Genomic DNA, 26096 nt, shown 5'->3' on the forward strand with positions numbered 1-26096 from the left:
AAAACAAAATACATGTCTACAACACTTATTGAATTGCCAAGAAAACAATCAAATATTTTGTAGAGGAAAGGTGAGAAAATAAGTACAATGCAGCCTACTAGGCTGCAGCCTAAGAGGTATGGAGTAATGTGGTCTCCTAAGAGGAGTACTTATACATCACCTTTTAGGATTTTACCATCTCTTTGTGCACTAAGACGCAAAGGAGAGGCTTCAATGTCGAAGGGGAGCCAGAAAAGGCAAATAAGGAATCACCAGAAAAGGCGGATAAGGGGTCACCAGAGGTGTCCCCTACTGAATGAGGATGCTTCATCCACAAATTTAGTCTTTCACCATCTGAGAGGATCACTGTCTCTTCCCAATGGCTCGAGAATTGAGACCACTGGTCTGCCAATGCTTGAAGAGGCCACATGAAAAACCTGGCATTGGGAACAATGAGGATGCAGGATGCCATGGCTCCCAGTTTAGAAGCCACTTGTCTGGCCAACAGAGAAGGATTGTGGAGGAGAAACCTGCACTTATTGTTGATGGAGGATAACCTCTCCTCCGAAAGAAACACTTGTGCCTTTTCGGTGTCTAGTATATGTTAATGTGAAGCTGAACTTATAAAGCGGTGACACCGTAAGTTTCCTGGCGCTAAAATGATGACTAAGGTGGCGACCGAAAGACTAGTTGGACTTCGAAAAGAGCCAGGTTTTCAGACTCTTTCTGAAACTCAACAGGGTGTCAGAGGTTTTAATTGCGAGGGGGAGGGAATAGTTCTTAAGTAGTGAATTGGCCGAATAGGGTTGAGGGGGGGGGGGGGGGGGGGGGGGGAATCTCCTGAAGTGGATTTGTAATACCAACCGTTGCAGCACTTGTATGCAGGCTTGGAGATGCTGCTGCGTGAGGAGATGTGAGGGACTTTTGATGAGCCAGTCTTCCAAATAGGGGTAGACGTCAAGTGTCATTCTCCTTGCTTCCACCGCCATGCATTTGGGGAACGCAAGGAGAGCCATCTTGAGCGGGAAGGGCAAACTCTTGTACTGGTAGTAGTTGGATGCTTCCTGTGTTTTCTGATAACCGGGTATTGGAAGTAGGCATTCTGGAGGTCGATGGCAAACTACCAACCTCCCTGATCGAGTTGGAAGTAGATCTGATGAAGAGCCAGCATCCTGAAGCTCTCCATGCAGATGAACTCATTTAAGATTAAGTCTAGAATGGGTCTGTTCTCCTGATTTGGGCTTTTCCAGACTAGAAATTAGCTGGAGTATATTCCCAGGCCGTGTTGAGGGGTTGGAACATGTTCAAAGGTGCCTTTTTGTAGCTTTTGTAAAGTCTCGTAGATCAGAAGTCCTCCTAGTGGAACGGCAGGAAGAGGACACTTGGACGTTGGAGTATCCATTCTGAACACTATTGAGAACCCATCTGTCGTGTGTTTTGCTCCACCCATTCAGGTGCGAAACTATACCCCCTCCCCCAATCTGTTCTATCACAAAGTTCTTGTAGACTCGTTGTTGACACTAGTAGCATGACTCAGGATGATGAAAGGATGGCGAACACTATGCAAACAGAGTGTAGATCCGATTTTGCCTTCTTTGTGCCACAGGAAGGCTATTTATTGAATAAAGAGGGCATTTTATGATGTTAAATCTAGTCCAAAAAAAAAAGTTCAGGGTACGTAAAGTACTAAGCCGTCAAATAAATAAATTAGGATAGCTACTTTTTGACAGAAAAGTCAAAATGTAAGTGCTCTGGGCTCCAGTATCCTCACAGGAGACCTAAAAAAAGAACTGGCCTAACTGTCACCTGTGGGGCATGATGGGATTAGGGAGGTCTTAAAGGCACAGCAGTAGTTTACGCTGTTGTGGTTTTCAATGCAGCCCATTAGCTTACAATGCCTTCTATTCCCTTGCCTGGTCCCTTTCAGATAAGAGCTATGTTCTAAAATTTAAGGTATGTATATTCTAGGTTATAGAAATGCTGGATGTATATGGTTATTTTAAATGAATAATTCAATGCAATTTTAGCCTACTTTTGGTAGGCTGCATAAAAGTGTTTAAACAAACATGATATACTTTGTACGTGCTCTGGGGACCCCGCACGTGAGAGGGAATATTCAGTGCTGTGGACTATTGATAAGTATTCCCTGGAAGAGAACAACAATCGTCCCAAACATTGTAGGAAAGGTTCCTGAATGGGGAGAGGGAATTTCGCTCACTCACCTGTCAGATGTTAAAGCTATGAATAGAGACACTTTTCAAGAAATTAACTGCAGATCAGCTCTGTGAATGGATTGGAATGGGTGCTTTATAAGCTTTAAGAGGACAACATTGAGCTGCCAGAGCAATGGAGGAGGTCTCACCTGGAGGAAACACTCTAAACAGCCCTTTGAGGAATTGCTTAACAATGCTAGTGGACCATAAGGAAGGCAAGGTAGACTATCTCCTCTAGCGGGAGCCATGTTTCCGAGTAGACCTTTTATGGGTATGTGAGCCAATCCACACCTTGCCACGTACAGGAGATCAAGTAGAGTGTTTTGAGGTGAAGGAGAGCGGATGCACATTTGCTTTCTGGAACCAAATGCAAAAACGCTTCCACTTAAGTGATAGTTCTGGTTAGTACTCCAGTCTGGCTCTAGATAGTATCTCCGTACAGTCGATTAGTTCAGATGGGCGCACTCATTGTGCTCAGGACTCAGGCCAATAATTGAAGGGATTTGGGATCCAGATGCAAAACTTTGCTCTAGGACACCGTTAAGAGACTGTATCCGTTTCCAATTAATGTGAGGTTTTTCCAAGAGAAGAATGAACTTTATAAACCAGTGTTGGCATGGTCAGGGCGGAGCTTTGAGGATCATTATGCACAGTTCAGCCTTCATCTTTATGAGGATTCTTGGGAGATGAGGAATGTTAGGAAAGGCGTAGGCAAAGATGCCGGATCATGCCATTAAAAATGCTTCTACCCCACCCCCAAACCCCCCCTCCCCCAATAGTCCCTGATAGGGATGCCAACTTGAGCAGAACTGGCATTTGTTCTGCTGAGTCGCAAAGGAGGTTGGGACTTGGCTTGCCCCACTTGAGAAAGTTGCTGTTGAAACTTTGCTTATAGGGTTCCCATTCGTGACAAGATGCCCCTAGTCTGCTTAGTGTGTCTGCTATTGTGTTTAGGTTTCCAGGGACATGTTCTACTCAGAGGGACACACCCGTGTCAATAGCCCACTCCCAGGTGCCTCTTGAGAGGGGAGGTGTGATCTTGTGGCGCCTTGCTTGATGATTTTGTGCACAGTGGTTGTAGTGTCCATCTGGATTAGTCCAGCTGAGTTATTTATTCTTGGTAGGGAAGCCTGTAAAGTAAGATGGACGGCCTTGAATTCCAACTTGATATGACAGAATTGAGGCTTTTGCGACCTGCCATAGACTTGCAAGTCCTGAACATCTGCTCCCCATCCTTCGAGGGAGGAGTCTGTAGTTATGACCAGCGGTGAAGGTATGGCTAGGAAAGACAGACTGACTGACTTTTCAATGCGTCCACCATGATGGGACATTGACCATGACTAGAGTGACAGCAGGTAGATATTTGAAAGATCACACTGCCCGGAGCCACTGCTGGTCTCTTTCCTCCTGGAGGGGATGCATCCTTTGACGGCAGAATGGGACCAGGGGATGCACAATGACTTATTCCTCAATAGGGATTTGTACAGGAACTGAAAGACTTTTCGAATTAGTTCTGCTAAAGGCATTAGTTGTAATAGTCTCGCCTGAGAAGGCCATGTTTTGTTGAGCACTGTGACTAGCATTAGCCACAGGAATGAGATTGTTTTTGAAGGCTGCAAGACTGACTGTTCTGGATTCAGGGTAAGACCGAGCACGTTGAAAAGTGTTGTACAGGCGGCTATTGATGCCTGTGCTGCGTAAAAGGACGGCGCCTTGACTAACCAATTGTCCAAATATGGGAACACTTGGTGTCTGTTTTCTTAGGAAAAATGCAACCGAGTCAAGCACTTTGTAAATATCAGAGGGGCAGATTTTAGACCAAAAGGAAAGACTCTAAACAGGCAATGGCTCCTGGCTATTCTAAATAATAGAAACTTCCTACGTGGGATGGAACGTTGAAGTTGTCAAATTTGTGGCGGAAGTGCCATCTTCGACGGAGCTACGGTGACTTTATGCATCGACGGGTTAGGCAGATGGGCCCTTCAGCGAGGATGTTGTCGAGGAAGCAGCGGAAGGCAGAGAGAGTGGATACTGGGTCAGCTGCAGTTGCGGTCGAAAACACAGTGGATTTCTTGGTAGACAACGATGGTCTCGTCGACTGAGTCTCAGCAGGTGGAACTAGAGATAGTTTTTTGAAGGAAGGCCACACTCGAGGAGATTGGGTAGGCGGCACACCTAGTTTTCGCTAGTCTTTTAGAGAAGTATAGTTTCTTCTCCTTTTTCTCTTTTTGAGAAGATTTAGAAGGGTTATGTCTGTAAGATCCATGGGTGGTCTTCTTTAGGTCTCGCCTAACAGCGCACATGCGCTGCTTGGAAAAAGACCTTTAGCTATCGATGCAGCTTTTGCCCTAAAAACATTCATGCGTTCCATTGCCTTCAATGGCAACGCGTGCACGTCTGGCAATTCCCTTGCTGGAGCGCACAGCACCATATAATGGTGCCATATTGTCGCAATCATTGCGCCTTGCTGCACGCTCCCGCAAGTGAATCGCGCAGGCCCCCACACCCTGCTGCGCGAGGAGAGCTCTTGTGCTGGTTTAGAATGATGCATTCAAACTAATTTGGATTGTATAAGAACTGTGGCAGAACGTCCACTAGATGGTGCTATTTAACTAGAAGTCTACTTGAACACAGGGATTCACTCTAATAGTACGCAGAATGTGCTTTCATTACATTTGTAGGTAACATTGAGAGATTATTCAAGTCCTTATGATGTTCGGTTTCAGTGTGGAGTATCGGGAAACAATTAAGTCAGTGTTATTTTTTTATGTTGATGCAAGGAGCAAGGTTTAACAATACGGCACGAGTTAAAAAATGTGCTTTGGAAAATCGTAATGCAAATGTCTGGGTGTCACCAGGACGTTAGAGATTGCAGAGGACCAAGTAAAACTAAAGTACAAGGACAGATTAAACACAATGAAAGAATTGTCGATGGGAAGTTATGGTGGTCTACGTAAATTGCCAAATAATGTGATATAAATAAAGAAGTTCTTCTAAAAGAATACCATTAATTTACGCCCCCTTCAATGGGCATTATTAACAATCTGAATAAACCCTACCGAAATTTACAAGTTACGGAGAGCTACGCAACCAAAGTTCTACCAATACACTGCCTACGACCTCAGACTAAGTCAAAGATGACTGCAACGATTGATTTACGTACAACACATCGGTCAGAGTTTGAAATGAGAAAAAAAAGAGAAGTGCACTAATCTGTGACAAAGTATAGGGTGGGGATAGGGGCGAGATTAGGAGGTTAGGACTAGCGGCGGGAATAGGTTATTGGTTTTACAAAGTAGGCATGTGGAGACATTTTAGCATGTATGTTTTCTTTTATAGCTAAGGCGTGGACAAAAGAATGCATTGAATACTCGTTCTAAGCTCACATATGTGCTTATTTCTATAGCACATGGCAGATAGTCTTCTTTATTGGCCATAATGTATAAATTCAGCTAAGGAAAATTTAAAAACAGAAAACAATAATGGGATACGACGTTCCTGTTCTATCTCAAGGAGTTGGAAACCCCATACAGGCTTAATCTGTTCAATATCTGTGGAATTATCTTTTATGCAACAATGGGTGGTGGTGCTTCACATAAAGAACCCTTTGCAATCCTCCCAAGTTCATATCTCCATCACCTAAAACATAATACAATGACAATATTTAGTCATATGGCGGTGGGAAAATGTTAGCTTAAAAGTCCCAAAATACGTTCATTGAGAATATGATGCACATCAGGAAAGGGAAAGTCAGTGGTTTATGGAAGTTTGTGGCCCTATGGTAATCTCTAAACAAGCATTGGCATAGCCAATAGGTCTCGCTTTTGGGACCTTGTAAGTATTTAGTTATTCAGCACAATATTCTTGGTGCAACAACTGTTACACGGCTAAACACTGAAAAAGGTCCCAAAGGCAAGACCTATTGGCTATGCCAATGCTTGTTTAGGTTGCTTGAGAAGAGAGAATGGAGATACATCTCCCGGTTATATGGCCTGATGGATGGACGGACGACGACGACTCTGGCATGACGTGCAGTAGAAAGTTTGAGGGCCTGGAGCTTCTCACAAGAGTGTTCTAGAGGGCAGAGAAATCAGATTGGCTGAAACCTATATTTGGTCTCTTTTAAAATAAGGACTATAGCATGTTACAAAATTACCCTAAGTTTGATAATGCATTGCTATTTAAGAATGTACCCTGGCACTCCCATCTCAAAGACAGGGAATGATTTAAGCATGTGAATCTATTAATTTTCCAAAACTGGAGTAAGATAAAGGTTCGTAGAGATATTGAGTTGACACATCCTTAACTCTTGCTACAGCATTAACATCCATTTACCTATGTCTGTTGGTGCCAATGCTAGGGCCCCTTCCCTGACCTATAATCTTGCCGCTTCATCGGCCTCCACTGCCAAGCCATAATCCCATTCTGCGACAAGTCTGATACTTTTTTCCACACACTCAAGTCTCACTCTGCAACACCTGCTCAAGAGATTACATCTCCCTATACACTGAGAATCTACTCAACCTCTCCAGCTCTGGCTTCATCAACTGCTGTTGAGCCTGCTCTCTAGCAGGTCTATAGCTTCATAGGCACAACAAATTAACCAATTTCCCATAACCCTCATTGTCCTTGACCTTCTGATGAAGGAAACTACCTCACTGCCAGCCTAATCTTTTGGCTTACAGGACAGTGCTATCACCTCGGTCCCCTACCTCACCAAAAGCTCCTCTTACCAGGTTGTTCAAACCCCTCTCACTGCCTTCTCTTGAATGATTCCCAAAGAGTCCTGCTTCAGGTCTTATTAAACTACACTTGGCAAGGGAGGGGAATTGTGAATGGTGTAAACCATACTCTACAGTGACAGGCACCAAATACATTTCTGTGGTGTACAGCCTTTATATTCAGCTTTAGAAATAGATGGGAGTTCGCAAGAATATTAAACTGGTTGATGTGATAAGAGAAACCTATGGATTTAGCATGGTGTAGACAAAGCACCAGAGTAGATTCTGAGCAGGCACAACAGTTGGAAAGCATGTAAAATGTCAACTACCTTTTGAAAACTGAAGGAAACTGCTGGGATTCCAGAGTAAGCAAGAAAAGGATATGCCGCATTGTCCATCGTGAGCGGTGTAGCGCTGTTGGGAAAATAAATGGTTAATGCCGATCAAAGAAAATCGAACAACAACACAAACTGCAGCAATAACACATGTGCAGTGCAATACAAAGAGCAAAGGGAGAAAATAAAACTTTAAACATCACAAATGCAGCAGTGAACTAAATGAATGGGACAAACTGCTGCTGAAAACGGGAGGAAGGATACTTACATGTAAAAGCGGTTCTTCAACCAACACCACTCCTCCGTTTCATAACTTTAAAATGACTCCCCACCACCATTTATTCAAAAAAGTATAACATTTTCTTCCACCTCTTCATAGAATTAAATGGGTTGAAAGAAAATACAGCTTCAGCAAACCCTCTAAGACATTTGGACTGTTTTGGGTCAGACACTACAGCTCTGTCAGAAATTTTAATTTAATTTCCTATATAAACAGAAATAAGGCAGCAAAGCTAGTTATGAATCTGGGGGCAGGCCTCTTACTGAAGACAAAGTTAAATACCTATAACTACAATGCCCCAGCATTGGTTTCTTCCACAGGCACACATGCTTGAATCTTGACCAGTTGAAATGCTTGGGATCCATGTTTTAACAGCAACAACTCATTTAACATGGTCTTCTGAAGTGGCACAGTCTAGGGGGATCTCAAAGCAGGGTTGCAAGAGCTAGGCACAATAAGGTGCTTCTCATTTGACACTGCTGAAGCCAGGCTCAATGCTGCAAAGACTGATGCCCAAATGACTGTATAAGCCAAAGTAGCCAGCAGGGCCATGTAGGCAAAAAAGGTTCCCTTGGCCTGTTTAAATAGGGCTATTCGTTTAAGGTAAAAACACTCCTGAAAATGTTTTGCATCAGCAAAGGTAGCTCCTCATAAGACCATTACTTGAGTGCTCAGGCTTACACTTTGCAGCACCATTTCTGCCACAATACGAATCAGGGTGGGGGACTTTTTCTTTTTTGGGTCTCTCCTGTCTACAAGAGGGGAAGAATACAGTCTTTTCTGCCCATCAGATGGTAAGCAAGACTTTCATTCATGGTTCTTTTAGTCATTATTCAAGCCTTGGACTATGAAAGATCCAATGCAGAGTCCTTTATCTGTAACTATCACTCTCCAACTTGATCATGGTGGAAACTGAGCAGCTGAGCCTCTGTGCAAAGATGGAGCTCTTGGTTTCTTCTACACATTAGTTTAGGACTGAAATGAAAGTAATGGATGTAGGCTACGTTCTTTTCCAATATTATTTCACTGTCTGGAAATACAGCTGTATCAACATGGAGCTCTGAGGATTTACCGTCTGAAAACTGGCACAATTTAAGCCTGTAAATCTATAAAATATCCAATGCTGGAGAACGAGAGAAGGTCCATACAAAAGAATGGCTTTGATCTCAATCAATCACAGGGGTGATGAGAGGAGAAACGTGCTTTAGTTAGAACCTTTAGTGGCAAATGCTGGAGAAAACAAGTTTTCCCTGGGAAAATAATATTCTAGAATCAGTTAGAGGACTAGGGGTATCTTGCTAAAGACCAGGAGTCTGCAACATGCTTATGCAGCCAAAATTAAGACTTTTGGGTCTCAAGAGTGCGGCACAATAAAAAAGTACACAATCCAGATTTTATTATTCCAAATTAAAGTCTGTAGGCATTTTAAGAGTTTAAGCATGGATGGATTATTGTGCAGTGTAAGTGTAGAAACAGATTATAAACAACCAACACCCCCCACCATTGAAATTAGAGCTGCACTGTCTTCCAAAAGAGATGCTAGGGGATTCCCTGTGGATGGGTTTGAATGGGCTACTCTATTGACCTAGCACTGTATTGAGCTCCCAGCATACTGGTGAACAGAATATTAGGCAAAATGCTCTGAACCAGCTTTTGACAAATTCCTGGACGACTCTGCTAGACCCTGCAGTTCAAAGAGTGATAGAACCTTGAGACAGCCTAAAAGTCTACTTTGACGCATGCTTCAAGTCTGATCCTGCCAGTTCCAAGAAGTAAGGCCAAAGTTAAAGTTGAAAAGAGTGAGGATGGTGACCTTTAGATACAGAATATCTTTGGGTTTCTTGGTTTGGTGGTGGTTAATGGATTGTGCCCTTGCCTGCGAGTGGATTCCTCGCTCTACTATCTGAAGGAATAGCTGGTTGAAAAAAAAACACTTATTCAAAAGCCATGGTGATAACATCTATGACTCAGGCTAAGGTGGAGGACTTGGTAGTGGCAGTTGAAGGGGAGGCCAGCTTGCTAGCCCAGGGGAACGAACAGAGTCTGAGAGGGAAAGCTGGCGCTCAATCAGTAATACCATGGCCAAGTCTTCACTTTTCAGAATTAGTCGGCATGGTTGCCCGTTTCACCTTTGTGATGACCTTCATGACAAAAGGGAAGAGACCAAAAAGGAGCAAGCATAAACCCTGGACAATGTGATAAAATGTAGGTCCCCACGGCTCAGAATGCCTGTTTGCATAAAATTGGTATTCATTTACTTGTACCACCAACAATTCCAAATTCACTTTCTTTCTGCAGCAGACTGTTCTTGAATCCCCATTAGTGGCAATCCTGTGTTGGACAACTGACCAAATCTATCCATCGCTTTCAAACCTTCATAGGTGTTCGGCCCGTGGTGAGGTGCAGTGGCATATGATCCAGTGCCACAGTAGCTGTGCTGCAACATGATAAACCTGCAATCTCGGCTCTCTTGGTTTATTTAGAGATGACATGTTCATACACTTCACCACAGACGAGTGAAGTGGGGCGAAAGTGACTGCAGGACCCATGTTATTGCCCCTCATCTCCAGTACCTTGATATTTATGTTTATGTCCCATCTAGAAAAAAAAACTTCTCGTCATTGATTGATAGTGCTTCGAACTCTACTTTAATAGTTATGCAAAAGATAAAACCCACTGGAGTTGGAGTCCACCAAGGTAGTACTTCTCTCCTCTTCAGTGAGCCTTATACTCTGCTGGCCAAGGAACCTGAGATGTTGGCCAGCAGAAGGGAATACGAGGGATACTGAAAGATATTACAAGCACTCTTTAACAAGCGCTTCCTACCTTACGGCTGTGTCTAAATTTAACCGGAAAAGGGAGGCTTACCAGCCTCGCGAGAAGGAAAAACTCTCCCCTCTGTGGTGTCTTATTTCAGCTAACAGCTGGATGGTGTACGATGGGTGTACAAAAAGTTTGCTCAGCATCATGTCTAAATTTTTTTAAACTGAAGGAAGTTGTTCAGTTCTTATCCAGAAAAGAACTAAAACCGACAAGCCAGTTGTCAAGGTACAGAAAATTCTGACCCCCATCCAAGCAGCAGGGACACATTCACCAATGCTATAAAATGTTTGAAGCTCCTCAGCGCCACACAGAAAGAAGGGAAGAACCATGAATTGAAGTGGTAACTGGCCACCTCAAATAGTCTGAATTTGCAATGGTTGTGATGAACAGGACTGTGGAATTAGTCATCTTGCAGATCTGAAAATATCGAACTTCCCTACAATAAGCAAGTGTAGCACTTCACTTCAGGGTGTCCATGTGGCACAAATACAGCAAAGATCTGAGAGGCAACAAGGAAAACAAATACTACGACAGCAAAATTGCCAGCCAAAACAGATGAAGCAAGAGGTTGATGTTAGCCGATTATATCTTATTTCATGAACTGTACACACAGCCAACTAGTTTTGTCCGTATCTGGGCTTCTTCAGGGCATTCAGAGATAAAAGATCTCCCAAATACTCAAGCAAATCCCAGGGCGCGTGCCCTTTGGGAGACCATAAAGCTGTGAGGTAAGCGAAGTGTTCCACACACGATGCATATATGATAGACGCTGAAAGTCTTGCAAAGAAGTGCTGTATTGTTGAGGTACTTCGTGTATATATCTTTTGAGAGCTGTAATCAGCCTTCATAAAACAATTCGCTCTCTCTCTGACTGAGAAACAAGAATCTTCGTCGACTGTCAGTCGATGGTAACATTGTCGACGGAAGCGCCTTCTTGGTTGACAGGGAGGTAGTCAACAGGAGTATTTTCTTCGCCGACGGTATCTTAGTCGACGAGGTAGTCAGCGGTAACTTAGTCGACGGGGATGTCATCGACGGTAGGGCTAACTTAGTCGACGGCAAAATGTTCGTCGATGTCAGAGTCGACGACGGAGTACCCGTCGACAGTACCTTCAAGATTCTCGTCGACGGTAGATGGCACTATCTTAGACGATGATAGGTCGAACTTGGACATGAACCAGCGCGACGGTGAGGAGGCTGTAGACATCACCATACCTGGTTTTGGTGAGGAGAAAGTCACCGTAGATGTTGAAGAGGTGGCCACATGAAGAGATGGAGACGGTGAAGCTGTATTTGACGCTGAAGTGGTCAAAGGAACAGCCGGAGGTAAAATCTTTTGAGAAGCGGTCTTGGAAGTTGTAGATTTTCCAGCTTTCTTTGAGGGCATACTAGGACCAGCTTTAATAGGTGGAGAAGCCTTTTTTGAAGTAGAAGGCACGCCAGAATACTGAGAGGATTGGGCTTTTCTCACTTTCGCCACATGAGAAGCTAACTCAACCTCAGCTTTCCTCTTCCTAGAGGATACAGAAGACCCCGAGGCGATGCTCCCTACCTCAGAAACAGGGTTAACTTTGTCCTTTATCCTCTGGAGCCACAGGAGACGACGACCCTCTGTCCCTGAGGGTTTTCTGAGGAAAAGTTCTGCAGATTTTACACTCCTTTGCCTCATGATCTGGATACAGACAATATATACATTTCTTGTGAGGATCCTCCTTGAACAGCCTTAGCTTTCCACAGGAATCACAAGCCCTAAAAAGGGATTTAGAAGTAGACCTCTTTAGAAGGTAAAAAACCAACCAAAGTAAGAAGAAACTGAGCAGAGCTCAGGGAGACTCCCTTCACAAGATGTGCGGTAGAAGATGAGCCTGAGCCTCTGGGGAGAACACTCTGGTGGGTGCTGTCGCCATATTGGCTGCAGTTTGGTCTATACAAAATGACTAGGATAGTCATGTGTGGTAGCTTTTGCCCCTGTAGCTGAGGGCTACTTTACTTCCTGGTTGGTTATTACTAAGGTTTTTTGGTTATTACAGGCATATTATTGCTTTTTTATATACCGTGGGACCCTCACTCAGATTCACATGCCTGAATCATTCCCCGTCGTCTATTAAAGACACCCCAATACTGGAGAAAAACGAGATACGGCTTGTATCTCGCTTACCCTGCGAGCAGATGCGATTGCCACGAGAAAAGCAGTCTTCCTTGACAGGTGCTGCAGGGAAGCTTTGTGAATGGGTTCGAATGGGGGACCAATTAGTTTAGAGAGTACCACATTCAGACCCCAGGGAGGACAAGGAGCCCTAGCAGGAGGATAGACTGAGACCCTTCAGGAAGTCTTTAACAACTGGCATCTGAAAGAAAGAAGCCAGAGTGGGAGACTTTCTACATGCGGTTATTGCTGCCAGGTGAACTTTTATGGAGGAATATTGCAAACTTGCCTTAGCCAAATACAGTAAGTATGGTAACAGTAACTGTTCCTGACCTCGAATAGGGTCATGACCTTCAGCAGTACACCACATGAAAAAACTCTTCCACTGGAAAGCATAAGACTATTGTTGAAGCTCTCCTAGCCTCCTTTCAGATCTGCATGCAGTCCCGAGGGAGGCCTAAATGTCCGTACTGGATAAACTCAGGAGTCATGCTGTTAACCTCAGGGAGGGCAGGTTGGGGTGGAACACCTTGCCGCTCGCCCTGGTCAGCAGATCCAGATGACATGGCAACCTCCTGTGTGATACTTTGGACAGGGGAAGCAGGTCCGGATACCACCACTGGCGAGGCCAATCTGGAGCAACCAGGTCCGGATACCACCACTGGCGAGGCCAATCCGGAGCAACCAGGATCATGTCTGTGTTGGACTTGTACAGCTTCCTGATCACTAGGAGAATGAGTGGAATTGGTGGAAAAGCGTAGAGTAATGTCTCTGATCAATCTATCCACAGAGCATTCCCCTTGGAACCTGGTTGCGGGTACCTGAGTCGAAGACGCAGCATTTTGCGTTTTCGGCATCTGCAAAGAGATCGATGTCTGGTGTTCCCCAGTTGTGGAAGAGGTCTTGTACCACTTCTTGTTTTAGCACCCAGTCGTGTGCTTCTGCGAAATGCCTGCTTAGGTAGTCCTCTTGGACATGGAGGACGCCTGGTAAGTGAACCTCAGATATTTTCAGGTCTCGTGCCGGAAGCAATTTCCAGATTGCCTGTGCTTCCAGCAACAGGGGTCTGGATCTGGTTCCGCCCTGCTTGTTCAGGTAGTACATCGTTGTTGTGTTGTCCATCTGAACAAGCAGAGAGGACGATGTTATTGAAGGAAAGAACGCGTTGAGAGCTAGATGTACAGCTCGGAATTCCAGCAGGTTTATGTGGTATAGTTGCTCTTTCTCTGACCACATCCCTTGGATTTGTAATGATCTCATATGAGCGCCCCATCCCCGAAGGGACGCATCTGTCACCAGAGTCTGTTGGGGCATGTCCTCTTGAAAAGGAACTTCGACGATGAGATGAACCCGTCGCATCCACCATAGGATAGAGAGTCAGACTGACAGAGGTATTGATAACTTGTCTCAGCGATTCGAGATTTGAGACCACTGATCCTCCAGAGTTTGCTGCAGAGGTCTCATGTGAAGCCTGGCGCTTGGAATGAGAAAAATGCACGAGGCCATGGACCCCAGTAGGGAGGAGATCTGCCTGGCCGAGGTGTCTTCAAGAGAGATTGACACTTGAGGAGAATGGATGACAGTCTCTCCTCCGAAGGATATGCTCTTGCGTTGACTGAGTCCAGAGTTGCGTCTAGATAGTGTATCATGTGTTGGATTGAAGATGGACTTTTTGAAGCTTACATGCAGACAGAGCCTATGCAACTGGTGAATGCAGTGCGTGAGGTGTTGTTGCATAAGAGTGGGAGAAGCCAGTTGTCTAGGTAAGGCTAGACTAATATGTGCTGTTTCCTCAAGAAAGCAGCTACTAGTGCCAAGCACTTTCAGAAAGTGAGAGGAGCCGACTTCAGCCCGAAGGGCAGGACCGTGAATTGGAAGTGGTTTGATTGGATGCGAAACCGTAGGAACGTCCGATACTTTGGAGAGATTGGTATGCAGGAGTAGATCCCTTGCGGACGTTGATGCCATGGGACCTCCTCGATGGCGTTTTTTAGGAGTAGAGCAGACACCTTCCCTCAAAAGATTTACACGACGGGTAACAGTCTTTTGAGGAGGAATGGAAGGTGGAGGGGACTTGAACTTGATGACATACCCATTCTTTACAATATTCAGCACCCACTTGTCTAGTGTGATTTTTGTCCACTCTTCCATGTAGAAACGTACAGTCCCCCCCCCCCACTCCCCCCGGAGTGGTTAACTGAGATAGGGGAAGCAAGCACTCACTGCTTTTGTTGCTGTTGCTTTGCAGCAGGTGTGGACTGTCTGGAATTACTACATCTTCCTCTACCAGGACGATGCTGGGAGAATTGTGACCTTCCTTGATTTTGTAGAGAGGACCATTGAGGCGTTTGAACCCACTGTTGGTTTTGTCGATCGAAAGGGCTTCACCGTCGCCTAAAGTCCTTCCTCTTCTCGAGTCCCACAGCTTTTACTGTATCCAGCTCGGTCTTCATTCTAGACATTTCATCATCAGCATGAGCTCCTAAGAGTGATGATCCATTGAAGGGGAGATTAAGAATACGATGTTGTGCTTCAGGTTTCAGCCCCGTCAATCTCAGCCAGGCAGAGCGTCGGGCACAAATCCCATGAGAATAGCCAGTGGCAGCTAGATCGGAGGCATCAGCCGCTGCACTGGCTACTAAGCCATCTTCATGCAGGAATTCAAGGAAGTCTTGCTTGTCCTCTTTGGGGAGCTTCTCTGTGAAAGGAAGTCCCATAATGAGCGATCATATCGACCCAGCAGGGTCGAGGCGCTGGCTACTTTCATGTAAGAAGCAGAGGTTGTGCACATTTTCTTACCAATCAAATCCATGGCCTTACTGTCCTTATCTGGGGGCACAACCGATAATGCAGCCCCTGTCCGATTCTTTCAGGCCGCTGAAAGAATAAAAGTCCGGTGGAGGGTCAGCCCTCAGAAAGAAGGGATCATTGTCAGGAGCCTTATATTTCTTGGTGAGCCGCGATGGTGCAACCCCCACCGATGCTGGAGTGAGAAATTTTTGTAGAGCAGGCTCCAGCAATCCGGGCACTAGAGGAAGCAAATGTCTTGAGGAAGACTTTTGGTGGAAGGTTTCAAAGATCCGATATTTTGGTGGTAGAGACCGGCATTTCAATGTGGAGTTTTGCAGCACCACGGCAGAGAACCTCATTAAAGTTCAGATTATCAGCGATATTCAGCTTGGAGGAGAGGAAAAAAAAAAAGAGTCGGAGAATAGTCCGCCTTGGAATCCGACGACCATGAACAATACCTACAGCTTTGTCTGCTAGGAGATAGGTGTCGCAATACCAGACTCCTAGGGGAGCGTGATGATAGCCTTCTTACCGATGGGGACCTTCTCGGCATGGTGCGTTCGTGCCTCCCCGAAGAATGCACAGACTGGATCAAAGGGGACCTGGGTCTTGAAGAAGACAGTGTTCGATTAATCCTGCAGATCTTCCCTGCAGATCTTCCACTCTCTAATATCTTCTAGCCATCTGGGCGAGATATTGGTTGGCTGGAGATTGTACTGACGAGGGCTCTGGAGATACTTGCACTAATTGAAGCCCTGGGGAGGAAGAAGCACTTCTTGATGTCACCACCTGGGCATCGAACGGTCCTTTGACACCGCCCTAGGTCTCTTCGCTGGGGGAGAAGCTGATTGAGACCTCCTAGACATCTACCTCCTCGACGTCTACTTAGATCTCGACCTCTTAGACCCAGAAGGCTTTTTCCTAGACCTCAACGTCGATCTCCGACGGTGACCTCTTAGACGTCGACCTCGGCGACGACGATGGCATGCGTCTCAACGTCAAATGTCTGGGTCTCTTCGGCGTCGAAGCCCTTTGTGTTCGGCTCAACGTCGAGGCCATTGGACCTCTCGCCATAGACTGCGATCTCTACGTTGGTCTAGAGCCTCTCGGCGGCAAGCTTCGACGTTGATGTGTCGACGTAGAGCCCCGACCTCTTGACGTAGGCGAGCCAGACTGGGACTGCCTAACACGTGGATGACAACCTCATCCTAGGTCTCTTCTCACCTTGTCTCAACGGCGAGGGATGTAGACTACGAAAGAGGTGGACGTCGACGGACGTCTCAACTGCGATTTAGACGCCTTTTTCTTTGCGCTCTCTTGGTTGAGAGGAGGGATTTGAGTGATTTTTTCTCTCCCACTCACTGTTTCCTTTCCTCTCTTGCAAGGAATGCAGCTTAATCTTCTCACTCTTTCTAAGGGGGCTGCATATGTAAAAAGCAATATTAACATATATACATATATATACACACACATACATACACACACATTATTGGCTATTGCTCCGGGATCCCGCACGTGGGCGAGACTATTCAGTGCTTATGACTATTGTTCAGTATCCCCTGGAAGAGAAGCAGATTCCGGACCTTAGAATAGATACCCAAGCAATGCCTCCTCGGAGGGGGCACAGCGAAGCCAGTCTAAAACAAGAAATCCTGCAGGACCAAAAGGGCTAAGTGCCTGTCATGACGGACTGGACAGCGTAGGTTACAGTGCTTAGTATAAGTGTACAGAGATGCCTACATTGTTGCCCGACAGATGGTCAGGGCAGGATCTCCTTATGCAAATGTAGTAGTCGCAGCCTTGGTACAAAGGTGAGCGGACGACTTTTCAATTTGGTGTGGATAGCTTTTGATAAAAACAAAACATTTGCCTTTTGTATCGAGCGCTGTGCAGTATAGAAACTGGTAACGTCACACACCCACCAATTAACTTTTAAATTATCACCAATAGCTTGGGAGAATAAGGCTCAGGCCTTCAGAGAAACCAGATGTAACACTTGTGCAAGCGAATCCCATATCGTATGGGAATATTGCTCAAGAGGCATGGCGTGTTCACCAATCACAGTGCAAGGCTGGCGAAGACCACATCCTCTTCCCAAAAGTATCCAACTTCTTGGATTCCCTATCCAAGGAGGGCTAGGGGAATGCACCAGAGTGGACCCTAGAGGTGAGAGCTCCAGGTGGGGTGTTGGGTAAGTATACTGGGGTCCCCAGAAGCGGGAAGATTGTGACAGGCAATTGACCCATGCACAGGAGCGCCTGTGCAGGGCTTGGACCAGGTCAGAGTAGGACATTGGTAACGGCTTTATTAAGGTATGCAATGGTTCAGATGGGGCAACTCCCAGCTGAAGCACCTCTGACGAAACTTTTGTCTGGACTGCCACTCAAGGCTAGGGAAGGGTCCAACCAAGTGTCTTGGGAGGTGTCTAAACACAGCCACACAGTCTCCCTCTCTAGGCCTGTCAAATTAAAGGCTCTGGCTTCAACCTGGAGGGCTTTGTCCTTATCAGCGTCTGATAACGCCCATGAGGCTCCATGTCAGAGTTGGGAATTAATTTGAGGACAATGCCGCCATGGAGAGGTAGTACTTGAGCGGGTGCCTCAGGTGGTCTGTCACAGGCAGCTCCGCTCTGGATCAATGGGTCCCAACTGGCTCAGAGGGCGTACCCGCCAGTGATGGCCCCTCCTGAGCCATTGGGGCCCAAAGGCCCTCTAGAGGGGCCAGGCTGCCCAAATATGAGGTGCATGGCGTAGAAATTATTTGAGCTGAGTGGGGTTGTACCGGCTCTAGGAAAGTCAGGGAAACGTGGAGCGGACCAGCTCTCCAGCTCTGCTGAAGCATATCGCCTGGAATGTAGATGCTACTCACCCAATGACTTAGACGTGCGTGGCAAAGCCGAACATCTTTTCAATATCTCTCCAGCATACATCCGTATACATTTCAGAAAACATCTTGCCTCGGATAGGACTCAGAAAGGTGCTGCACCTCATATGGACAATGGCACCCTGTGCACAGAATCCTGAAACCGCATAAAGGTGTAGCCCAACTATCACGACTATAAATGAAGATCCTACGATAAAGGATTATATTTTATTTCACTTTTCATATGGCTTCCATGCACTTGGCTGGCACGTCACACCATCCGGAAGCCCTGTCTTTCCAGCCAACAGCCTTTAACACTCATTACGGGTGCAAAAATCCATGTCAGGATCACCTGAAGGAGTCATAAGTGACATGGAAAAACTTGGCAGCTCTGTTAAATTTTCTCATGTAATAAAATAAAAGCATTCCTTCCACACCAGAAAGGGACAGACTACGCAGAAACAGACTGCAGGCCACTGCAGTCAGATGAGAAAATCTGTGGGTGTGAGTGCATTCAGAGTGGTTTAAAGAGACATCTCTGCCATGTACAAGCACCAATGAAATACCCAGCCATGTTTGTGCATGTGGGAGGATGGCAATGCAACACATTTGATTTCTCCGGAGTCATGGCAAGTGGAATGGGATGTTACAAGAACAAACGTCCCATCACTATATATGATTAGGAGCACAAAAACAACTCGGAAAGTAACCAAGGGAGGTTAAAGTAAACTATTTCAAAGAAAAGGACCACCAGCGGTATTTACTTCTATTTAACTTTACAAAAGCGCTATTGAGATAGCTAAAACGTGGCAACTTATTATTTATTTGGCTCCTCTGTGGCCACAACATCAACTTCATATGCCCTTGATTTACTGGACATACTATTTGCACAAAACCCAAACACTATAAACCTGCTTTGACATTCCTTGAACAAATTACACAGCATTAAAACAGACACTTACATGGATGTCACCCAGTCAGAAATCGAGCCTCCTACCATGGTATAGATTGTACGCTCTTGATTCAGTGGATCCTTAACCTGTATAAACAAAGGACATGTCATTACTACAAAAACCTGTAAGCTGAAGCCAATACTTATGCCAGTGTGACATTAAGGACGTCCTACAGTCACAGTACCAATGTATATGTTTTGTTCACCAGTGTGCCGTGGAATTAAACTAGTTACTTACCTGAAACTCTGGCTCTCCAGCTATCATTGATGCACAAGCTTGTATTATTCTCAGTGAGGCTGGGAACCGCCCGTAACAGTGCTGATTCAGCAGTTTACGTTTACAGTCTATAAAACTGAACTTAACACTAAAGATTTACATCCTATCAACATTGTGGATGATCGAAACTCCAGCCAGCAAAAAAGTGCACTAGCCAAATAGATTACAAAATGAGGGTTGCCCTACCTGGGTAATGCTCTGGAATCTGGGTCAAGACACCAGTACTTTGTGAATGTATGTACAGACCTTCCAGTGGCCGCTGTACAAATACATGTAAACAAATAGTTTTGTAATAAAGGCACAGTAGCTGCCCTACCTTTGCAAAAGTAGCGGTGGGCAAACTGGGTAAAGTCACAATAGCATGGATGTACCACAGTAAAATCCAGGAAACTATTCAATGAGAAAAACGGTTTAGAAGCAGCCAAACCAGTCTGTATAGTATTATACATAACTAACAGATGGCCATATTGCCGGATACCTTTAGCTTTATCAAGGTAAACATTAGAACCCCTTTTTCAAAGTCAAGGGAGTGCAAAATCCTTTGAGCTGGAATGAAATGATTCTGAAAGAAGATGGGAATGGAAACCGTTTGAATTCTAAGAATATAAGGCACAACTTAGGGGGGGTAAAACCTGCTAGAGTTAGTTCTCAAAACAACTTTGCCTCTACGAAATACAGTGAAAAAGGTCCTCACAACATAGGCTCTAGATATCATTAATTCGAAGCGTAAAAAAATAAAATAAATTAAAATCGCTAGCAGAAATAGTATCTTTTTGGAGATGTGCCGAAAAGATGCCTCAAGAGTAGGCCCGAAAAGGACGGGGCAAAGTAATTTGAAGCACATTCAACTCCCAGGTAGAGGATCTCCATAAGGGGAAGTGAACTTTCTTAATCCCTTCCAGGAGAACATGGACAACCAGAATTTTGAAAAAGGTTTCCGAAAGATTTTCTTGTAAGCTGCGAACATTGCAATGAGTAATCTTAGAAGAAAATTACACCCTGGTGTTGCTAAATCACGAAGTACTGCTTCTTTTTAAGATTTGGTAGAAATTTATTTTGTAGACACCAAGCACAACCGTTTCATTTGGTGAATACGACGTTCTAGTGGTAAGACCTCTTTGGCCTCAAGATGTTCATACAACCTTTTTGCAGTGTTAAATGCCCATATTTGAACAGTTGAAGAGACAAGCTGCCAAGCCCCACAATGGAACTCGGGTGTGCACGATCTGGTCCCCGACCTTGAACAGCGGATCTTGGCTGCAAGTCAAACTGGTGTAGAAGATCCAAGAACTTCCAGTGCAGCTACTACTCTGCAGCTGTGAGAACCATTCTTATTCTGTCCTTCGCTGCTAGAAGGGTAGCAATCTTTGTGGATTGGTGTAAGCTTTGCCATACCTTCACTTGGCATTTCAAAAATACATGCCTATATTTCCCTTGCAAAAATGTTCGCACTTATTCCCAAAGGTTACAAGATTGTATGAGCACGATTGAAGGCCTCACGATTAAAAGTGGTCCACTAATAGCCTCCTTATTCCCTAGTAATTGCTCACTTTTCAAATCGATTCTTGCATTCATAAGTTTCACCATGATCTTCAGAGTCTCACATGACAGGCTGTTTAAATGTAACTGCTACAGCTAGATTACGCCAAGCCAAAACAGAGTTTTTGAACGGCAGTTGTATCAAGTGACGTTATTACATTTAGACTTTACACAATACCACCTGCATAAGCATTCAAATATGACTAGTAAACTTTCACTGTTCTAAGAAATGTGCAGTCCACAGTAAGCCAAGTAAAAGGATCGTACAACAACCAACCTCCTTCATGGTTTTCTCAAGAAGGCTGTAGAACATGGGACTTGCAGAAACTTTGAAATCTCCAGCACCTACAAAAAGCAAGGTTATACGGTTAGTGTCCAACTCTGACAACCACAAAGCAGTCTTTTATGGTGATTGTTACTCCTAGTGTCGGGGCACTCCGTCCCGTAACGGCAGGAACAAACACAGATTCAAAGTACTCAATAAAGCTTTCAGGTCTAGATCGCTCGCATGCAGGAGTACATCATACAGAAGCAGGGCTGTCTTCTACACTCCTCCCTCTCCGGCCCCCATAAGCCATTAGTCAGACATGCAAGGTCACAGGCTCCTGTCGTAAGGAGTCATTCAATGTTTCCTTTCAGAGGACGACCGTATTGGCAAAAGTGCCCAGCTAAAGAGAGCCTCCGAGGTAGAACCATCAGCCACCATAAGGGTATATTTTATATTTGAAGGACACACCCACACAACACTCTTGTCCTAACAAATATGCCTCTGATTAAGTTGCGTCACGGAGACAAGATGCAGTTGTCCTATGCAGGGTGTAGCAGCGCAAGGACATCCGGATGTACAACTGCATAAATCTGGAGTTTAATAGGTTACAGATATGTGGATAGCTAGGTGCTCCTGGCCACTACTACAGACTTCCTAGTTATAAGTTCATAAGAGAGCGGACATACACTTTCCTAATCTCCAGGTCATGGTCTCAACTAACCGATCCATCTTTTGGAGGAGCAGGTCATAAGAATGTTGGAACACGGTCCTTGTATTCAAAATGCACATAAGATGGTTCATCAGAAACAGCCTGACTCAGTGAAGCTCCAGCAGTCAGTCTGGCTTTGAGTGCCCTTTAAAGAAACCAAAAGAGTCAGGCAAGAGGATGCACTCTGGCATGATGACTAACCCAAATTTTATTTAGTTGTATTTATTGAGCCTTCATGAGAAAAAAATAGTCTATACTATGACCATAGCCGTATTTATTATCGCACCTGTCTTTTGCCCCTCATGCAACAGGATTTTAGCCTGTTTTCGCTTTCCTTCTGGCAGCAAGTTAACTTATGGTCCAAATCTAACCACTCTCTGTAGCTATTTATGCCAAGGACAGCCAAAGCATTAGAGGCTCCAAACGTTGTAGCAGTCTTAGCAGAGAACCTTTTTCTGACATTGTCGAACACCTCCCTTCCTGGTCAAGCGGTGCAGAGTGAGAAACTGAGAGTCTCTTTGCTGCTTGCATGACCACCAAGTCTGGCTTTAGGTGACTGAGGCGGCATGCTGGAGAATTCTCTAGGGTCAAATATTTCATGCTGAGGCAGGGCATCGCCACCTTAGCAGGATTTATCAATAATTTTAACGCTTCTGCCCATGAGAGATCCAATATGGCTATGGCCATTACTGCCTTTCCAGAGGATTCTTTAAAGTTGTACAGGAAGTATTCTGTCTGCTCACTCGTACCAGAAGATCAAACCACTGATGATCACCATAAGACAGCATGAAAACCTCCAATGAGGTCAGAAGGGAAACTAGCAGTTGGCAGAGTAGGAACGGCTGAAAGTGGCACCACACGTTCATCCCATTCGATTCAGATAGGTACAGACCGGTCATGAGTAGTCGCTGCTTCTTCCAGATCATCTTCCTAAATGTAGTCATCATTGGTCGTGATAAGATCTAACATCCTGGTTGGCACTCACTATATTTTTCTGCGCATTTCACCTGGTGTAACAGACTAGGTACAACAGACTAAGTGTGGTGGTGTAGTGCCTTGATGAGCTGGAGTCTGTAGTGGCAGTGGAGGTAGATTACAAGTAGAAGGATACCTCTAGAATTAGAGTGCATGCAACACAGAGTTGAAACCAAATACATAGGTTCCAACATATGGGTTCCTGATGTTCATGCTCTTCATAAACCTAATATTCTTGGAAGGCTTCTTAACATTTAGGTGGAGCCTGTGTTCTATTTTTAAAAAGAAATCTAAATATTCACTGCTGTCAAGCTTGTTTCCTTCCCAGTAAAAGAATTGGCTTGGTAGTTTGGTTTGCCCTGTTCCCATGATGCACTGGGACAGGGACAGACTAATTTGCATGTAGCCAGGTTCTGAGCTGGGATGGTGCAGTGAGCTAAAAAAACGGTGATGGATCAAGCCCTGATCTGTTGACTGGGTAGGAGTATTCTGCTTAATTCAGAAACTCTGTCCATCACCACCCCCTTTTCTGAATCGTCAATCAATATCCCGGCATTTTTCATGCAGTTTAGATGGGTTATATACAGAACCAAAGGAAACTTGTTCATTATCACCGGACACTTGCATCGCCAACAGGTGTGTGGGTGGTAAGGGCGAAATCTGGTCTGAGTAGTTTATCGTCAATGGACCGGTCTATGGAGTTAAAGGAATATAGGTGGCGATGCAGGTTCAAGCTTAAAATATGTAGACTGCATAGATGTTAGCGGTATTAAAGTTCTTGTCAATGTGGTCATCGTCAAGGGTCTATTCGATGCGGACGTTGATGCAATCGTAGATGACAAGTTGGTCATAGTCTGTTACTACTGTTTTAGACAATGGTTTGGATGTTTTTGTTGACGTGCGTTTAGACAATGGAGTCAGTTGACTACTTTCTACCTTCTTAGGAAGACTGCTCCCTCACAGTTGGTGTTGATCGTTCACACCTGGTCTTGGTCAGATTCCTGAAACACAAGGTGAGATCATATGTATTTCTCCTGTGATGTTTCAGCCACCAAAAGGTGGGCTTTTTTCAGGGTGTTTTTTTCCCTGCTTCCATGAACCTTTTTGGAGGGTTCCACAGAAGGGTCTTTCGACTAGTCGCTCTTTTCTAGGGTTTCTTCTGAGGAGATTGTTTTTTACCTTCATCCTCAGAAATATTTTTTTTGGTCTTCTTTTGGTACTCAAATAATGTTGATTTAGGCAGTATAAGAATTCCTTACGTCGAAAAGCGTGAGTTTTCTACAGGATCTGCAAGGTCTGAAATTACCCTTTTAAAAAAATCCTCCTGACATGGTTATCATGGTCAGGACCTATGTTACGTTGAAGGGTCAGCTGGAATTGAAAGAAAAGCCACAAAAAGTAGAATTCGAAGTTAAACACTAAGACTCAGCAGAGCACAGGGAGGCTCCCATCACACAACATGCAGTTTAGAAATCAAAGGTATGGTGGCCTTTGAAGGGGGAGTGGATCAGCAGATACTTCCTGATTGGTTCTTTAAAATGATGTGAATTGGTTACCAGACTTCAGCCAATGTCACTTGTTTAAGGCTTCACTATGCAATGCTTTGCAATGCTTTGCACTACTTCCGATTAATGTGGGACTCCAACTGCGAGGACGAATCAAGCATGCGGATTCATAAAAGATTCAAAACTGGGGAATAGAGCAGTAATTGCTGCAGGGGGAGCACATCAATTCAACACCAATGGCACAAAGAAGAGAATAAAAAACAAGTGTACTATGCAGGAGTTGCCTAGGTCACTTTACTAGCTGCTGGTCAGCGTTTATGGCAACCAAGCAAATGGATTAACACAAAGGCACCACCTTAAAGGAGCATCACCAGAATATATGAGGCTACTTTGGTAAGTCAGAACACTAACTGTGTGGGACACTAGTCTAAAGAAAAAACACAAGCACATACAAATCAAAGCGCAGACAAATCAAACAAGCAATTGGCAGATGCTTTAAAAAAAATGTAGCTCTACACAAGTATTTTCTTTCTTCTCTATCTCAAGCTGTACAAATAAAATCTTAAAAATGGTTATAACGATGTTTTGAGATAACACCCATCTTGCAAAGAGGATGCTGTTGCATAAAATATGATACATCAACTGTAAACCGCTAGCGGAGGGCCATAGTGTAATAACAGAGCACAAGCAAGTTACTTATCTTCTTTCTGATGGTTTCTCGGACTACATTCCTCACTGTTAGAATAATTCCAGGCGCCAGACTAACTTGATTTCCAACAGCAATTCTTCCGGCACACTGGTAGATGGTGCCGCTGGACTCAACAGCCTAACATTACCACAGCAGGGAAGCAGAGAGGTGTGTAGCTGTCACCCGTGTGTTGATGTTGGATTTAGTCTTGCAGGTTTCTGCGCTCTCAGACAACTCCATAACTAATTGGTGGGGACAAGTGTACCAAAACGTAGCTTGGGAACTTTTTTCCCCCTACACAAAATTAGTCTACAGTCAATAAATCTGCTTTGGTTTCAAACCTTGGTTATTTAAATCAAGAACTTTGGATAAACACCACAAAAATGGAACTTTCTTCTATGTGTGGACCGGATGTTGAAACAAATTCAGTATCAGGGAAAAATTACAATCTGCTAGTTATTCTCCTCCTCGTGATCAATTGTACACTCTGAAGTTTCAGTACAGGTCCTTAATCTGCACCCAGGGACTCAAGTCTCTTGTAGTGTCAAGGGAGAGGCCGAGAAATCATTTAACACTGGAGGCAGAGTTTTTTGGTGGTTTCCTAGGGTGACATAGGCCTCGTGTGGGCAGACATCTGCCCCGCGTCAGTGTTCAGCATCAATACCGGATAGGGTACAGGAGTCTAGGTTGGCAAGGACTTTGGGCGATGGGCCGGTGCAGGCAAGGATCTATGGGATTAGTCTGCACCAGAAAAGAAGCAGACAGCAGCAGTGTGACTGGGGGCCCCTGCAGCTCCATTGGCCCCCAAGGTGCTCCAAACGGAGCCTACAATGCCTTAATCTGCAGCATTACCTCCTTGAAAGCTTCAATTTGCTGTAAGGGCAACCACAGCTTGTAAAGTCTGTGTGCTGGAATCAGCCCTAGAACAAGCCGCGGAGTCTGGTTCTTGGAGAGAGAGAACTGATGGGCTTAGTGACAGTTAAGGAGTGGCAAAAGGAGGCCAAATCTTGCTTGGCTTTCTTAGAACCGCAACA

General features: G+C 44.8%; 1 protein-coding gene across 3 annotated transcripts in view; it reads right to left on the reverse strand.

Annotated features, from left to right (window-relative positions):
• Positions 1 to 26096, reverse strand: part of TFRC (transferrin receptor) — a 160526-nt gene that overhangs the window by 39342 nt on the left and 95088 nt on the right. For all 3 annotated transcript variants that reach the window (XR_015303846.1, XM_086948533.1, XM_086948534.1), the window contains exons 14-16: positions 21195 to 21262; positions 19112 to 19188; positions 7243 to 7327 (exon numbers count right to left, since the gene is read on the reverse strand). Coding sequence is in view for 2 of the 3 variants with exons in the window: in XM_086948533.1 (XP_086804659.1) it covers positions 7243 to 7327; positions 19112 to 19188; positions 21195 to 21262 (230 nt within the window). In the remaining variant the exon portion in view is untranslated. The remainder of the gene's footprint in view (positions 1 to 7242; positions 7328 to 19111; positions 19189 to 21194; positions 21263 to 26096) is intronic.

This window comes from Lissotriton vulgaris, unplaced genomic scaffold, assembly GCF_964263255.1.
Source record: "Lissotriton vulgaris unplaced genomic scaffold, aLisVul1.2 SCAFFOLD_3538, whole genome shotgun sequence".
Taxonomy (NCBI): domain Eukaryota; kingdom Metazoa; phylum Chordata; class Amphibia; order Caudata; family Salamandridae; genus Lissotriton; species Lissotriton vulgaris.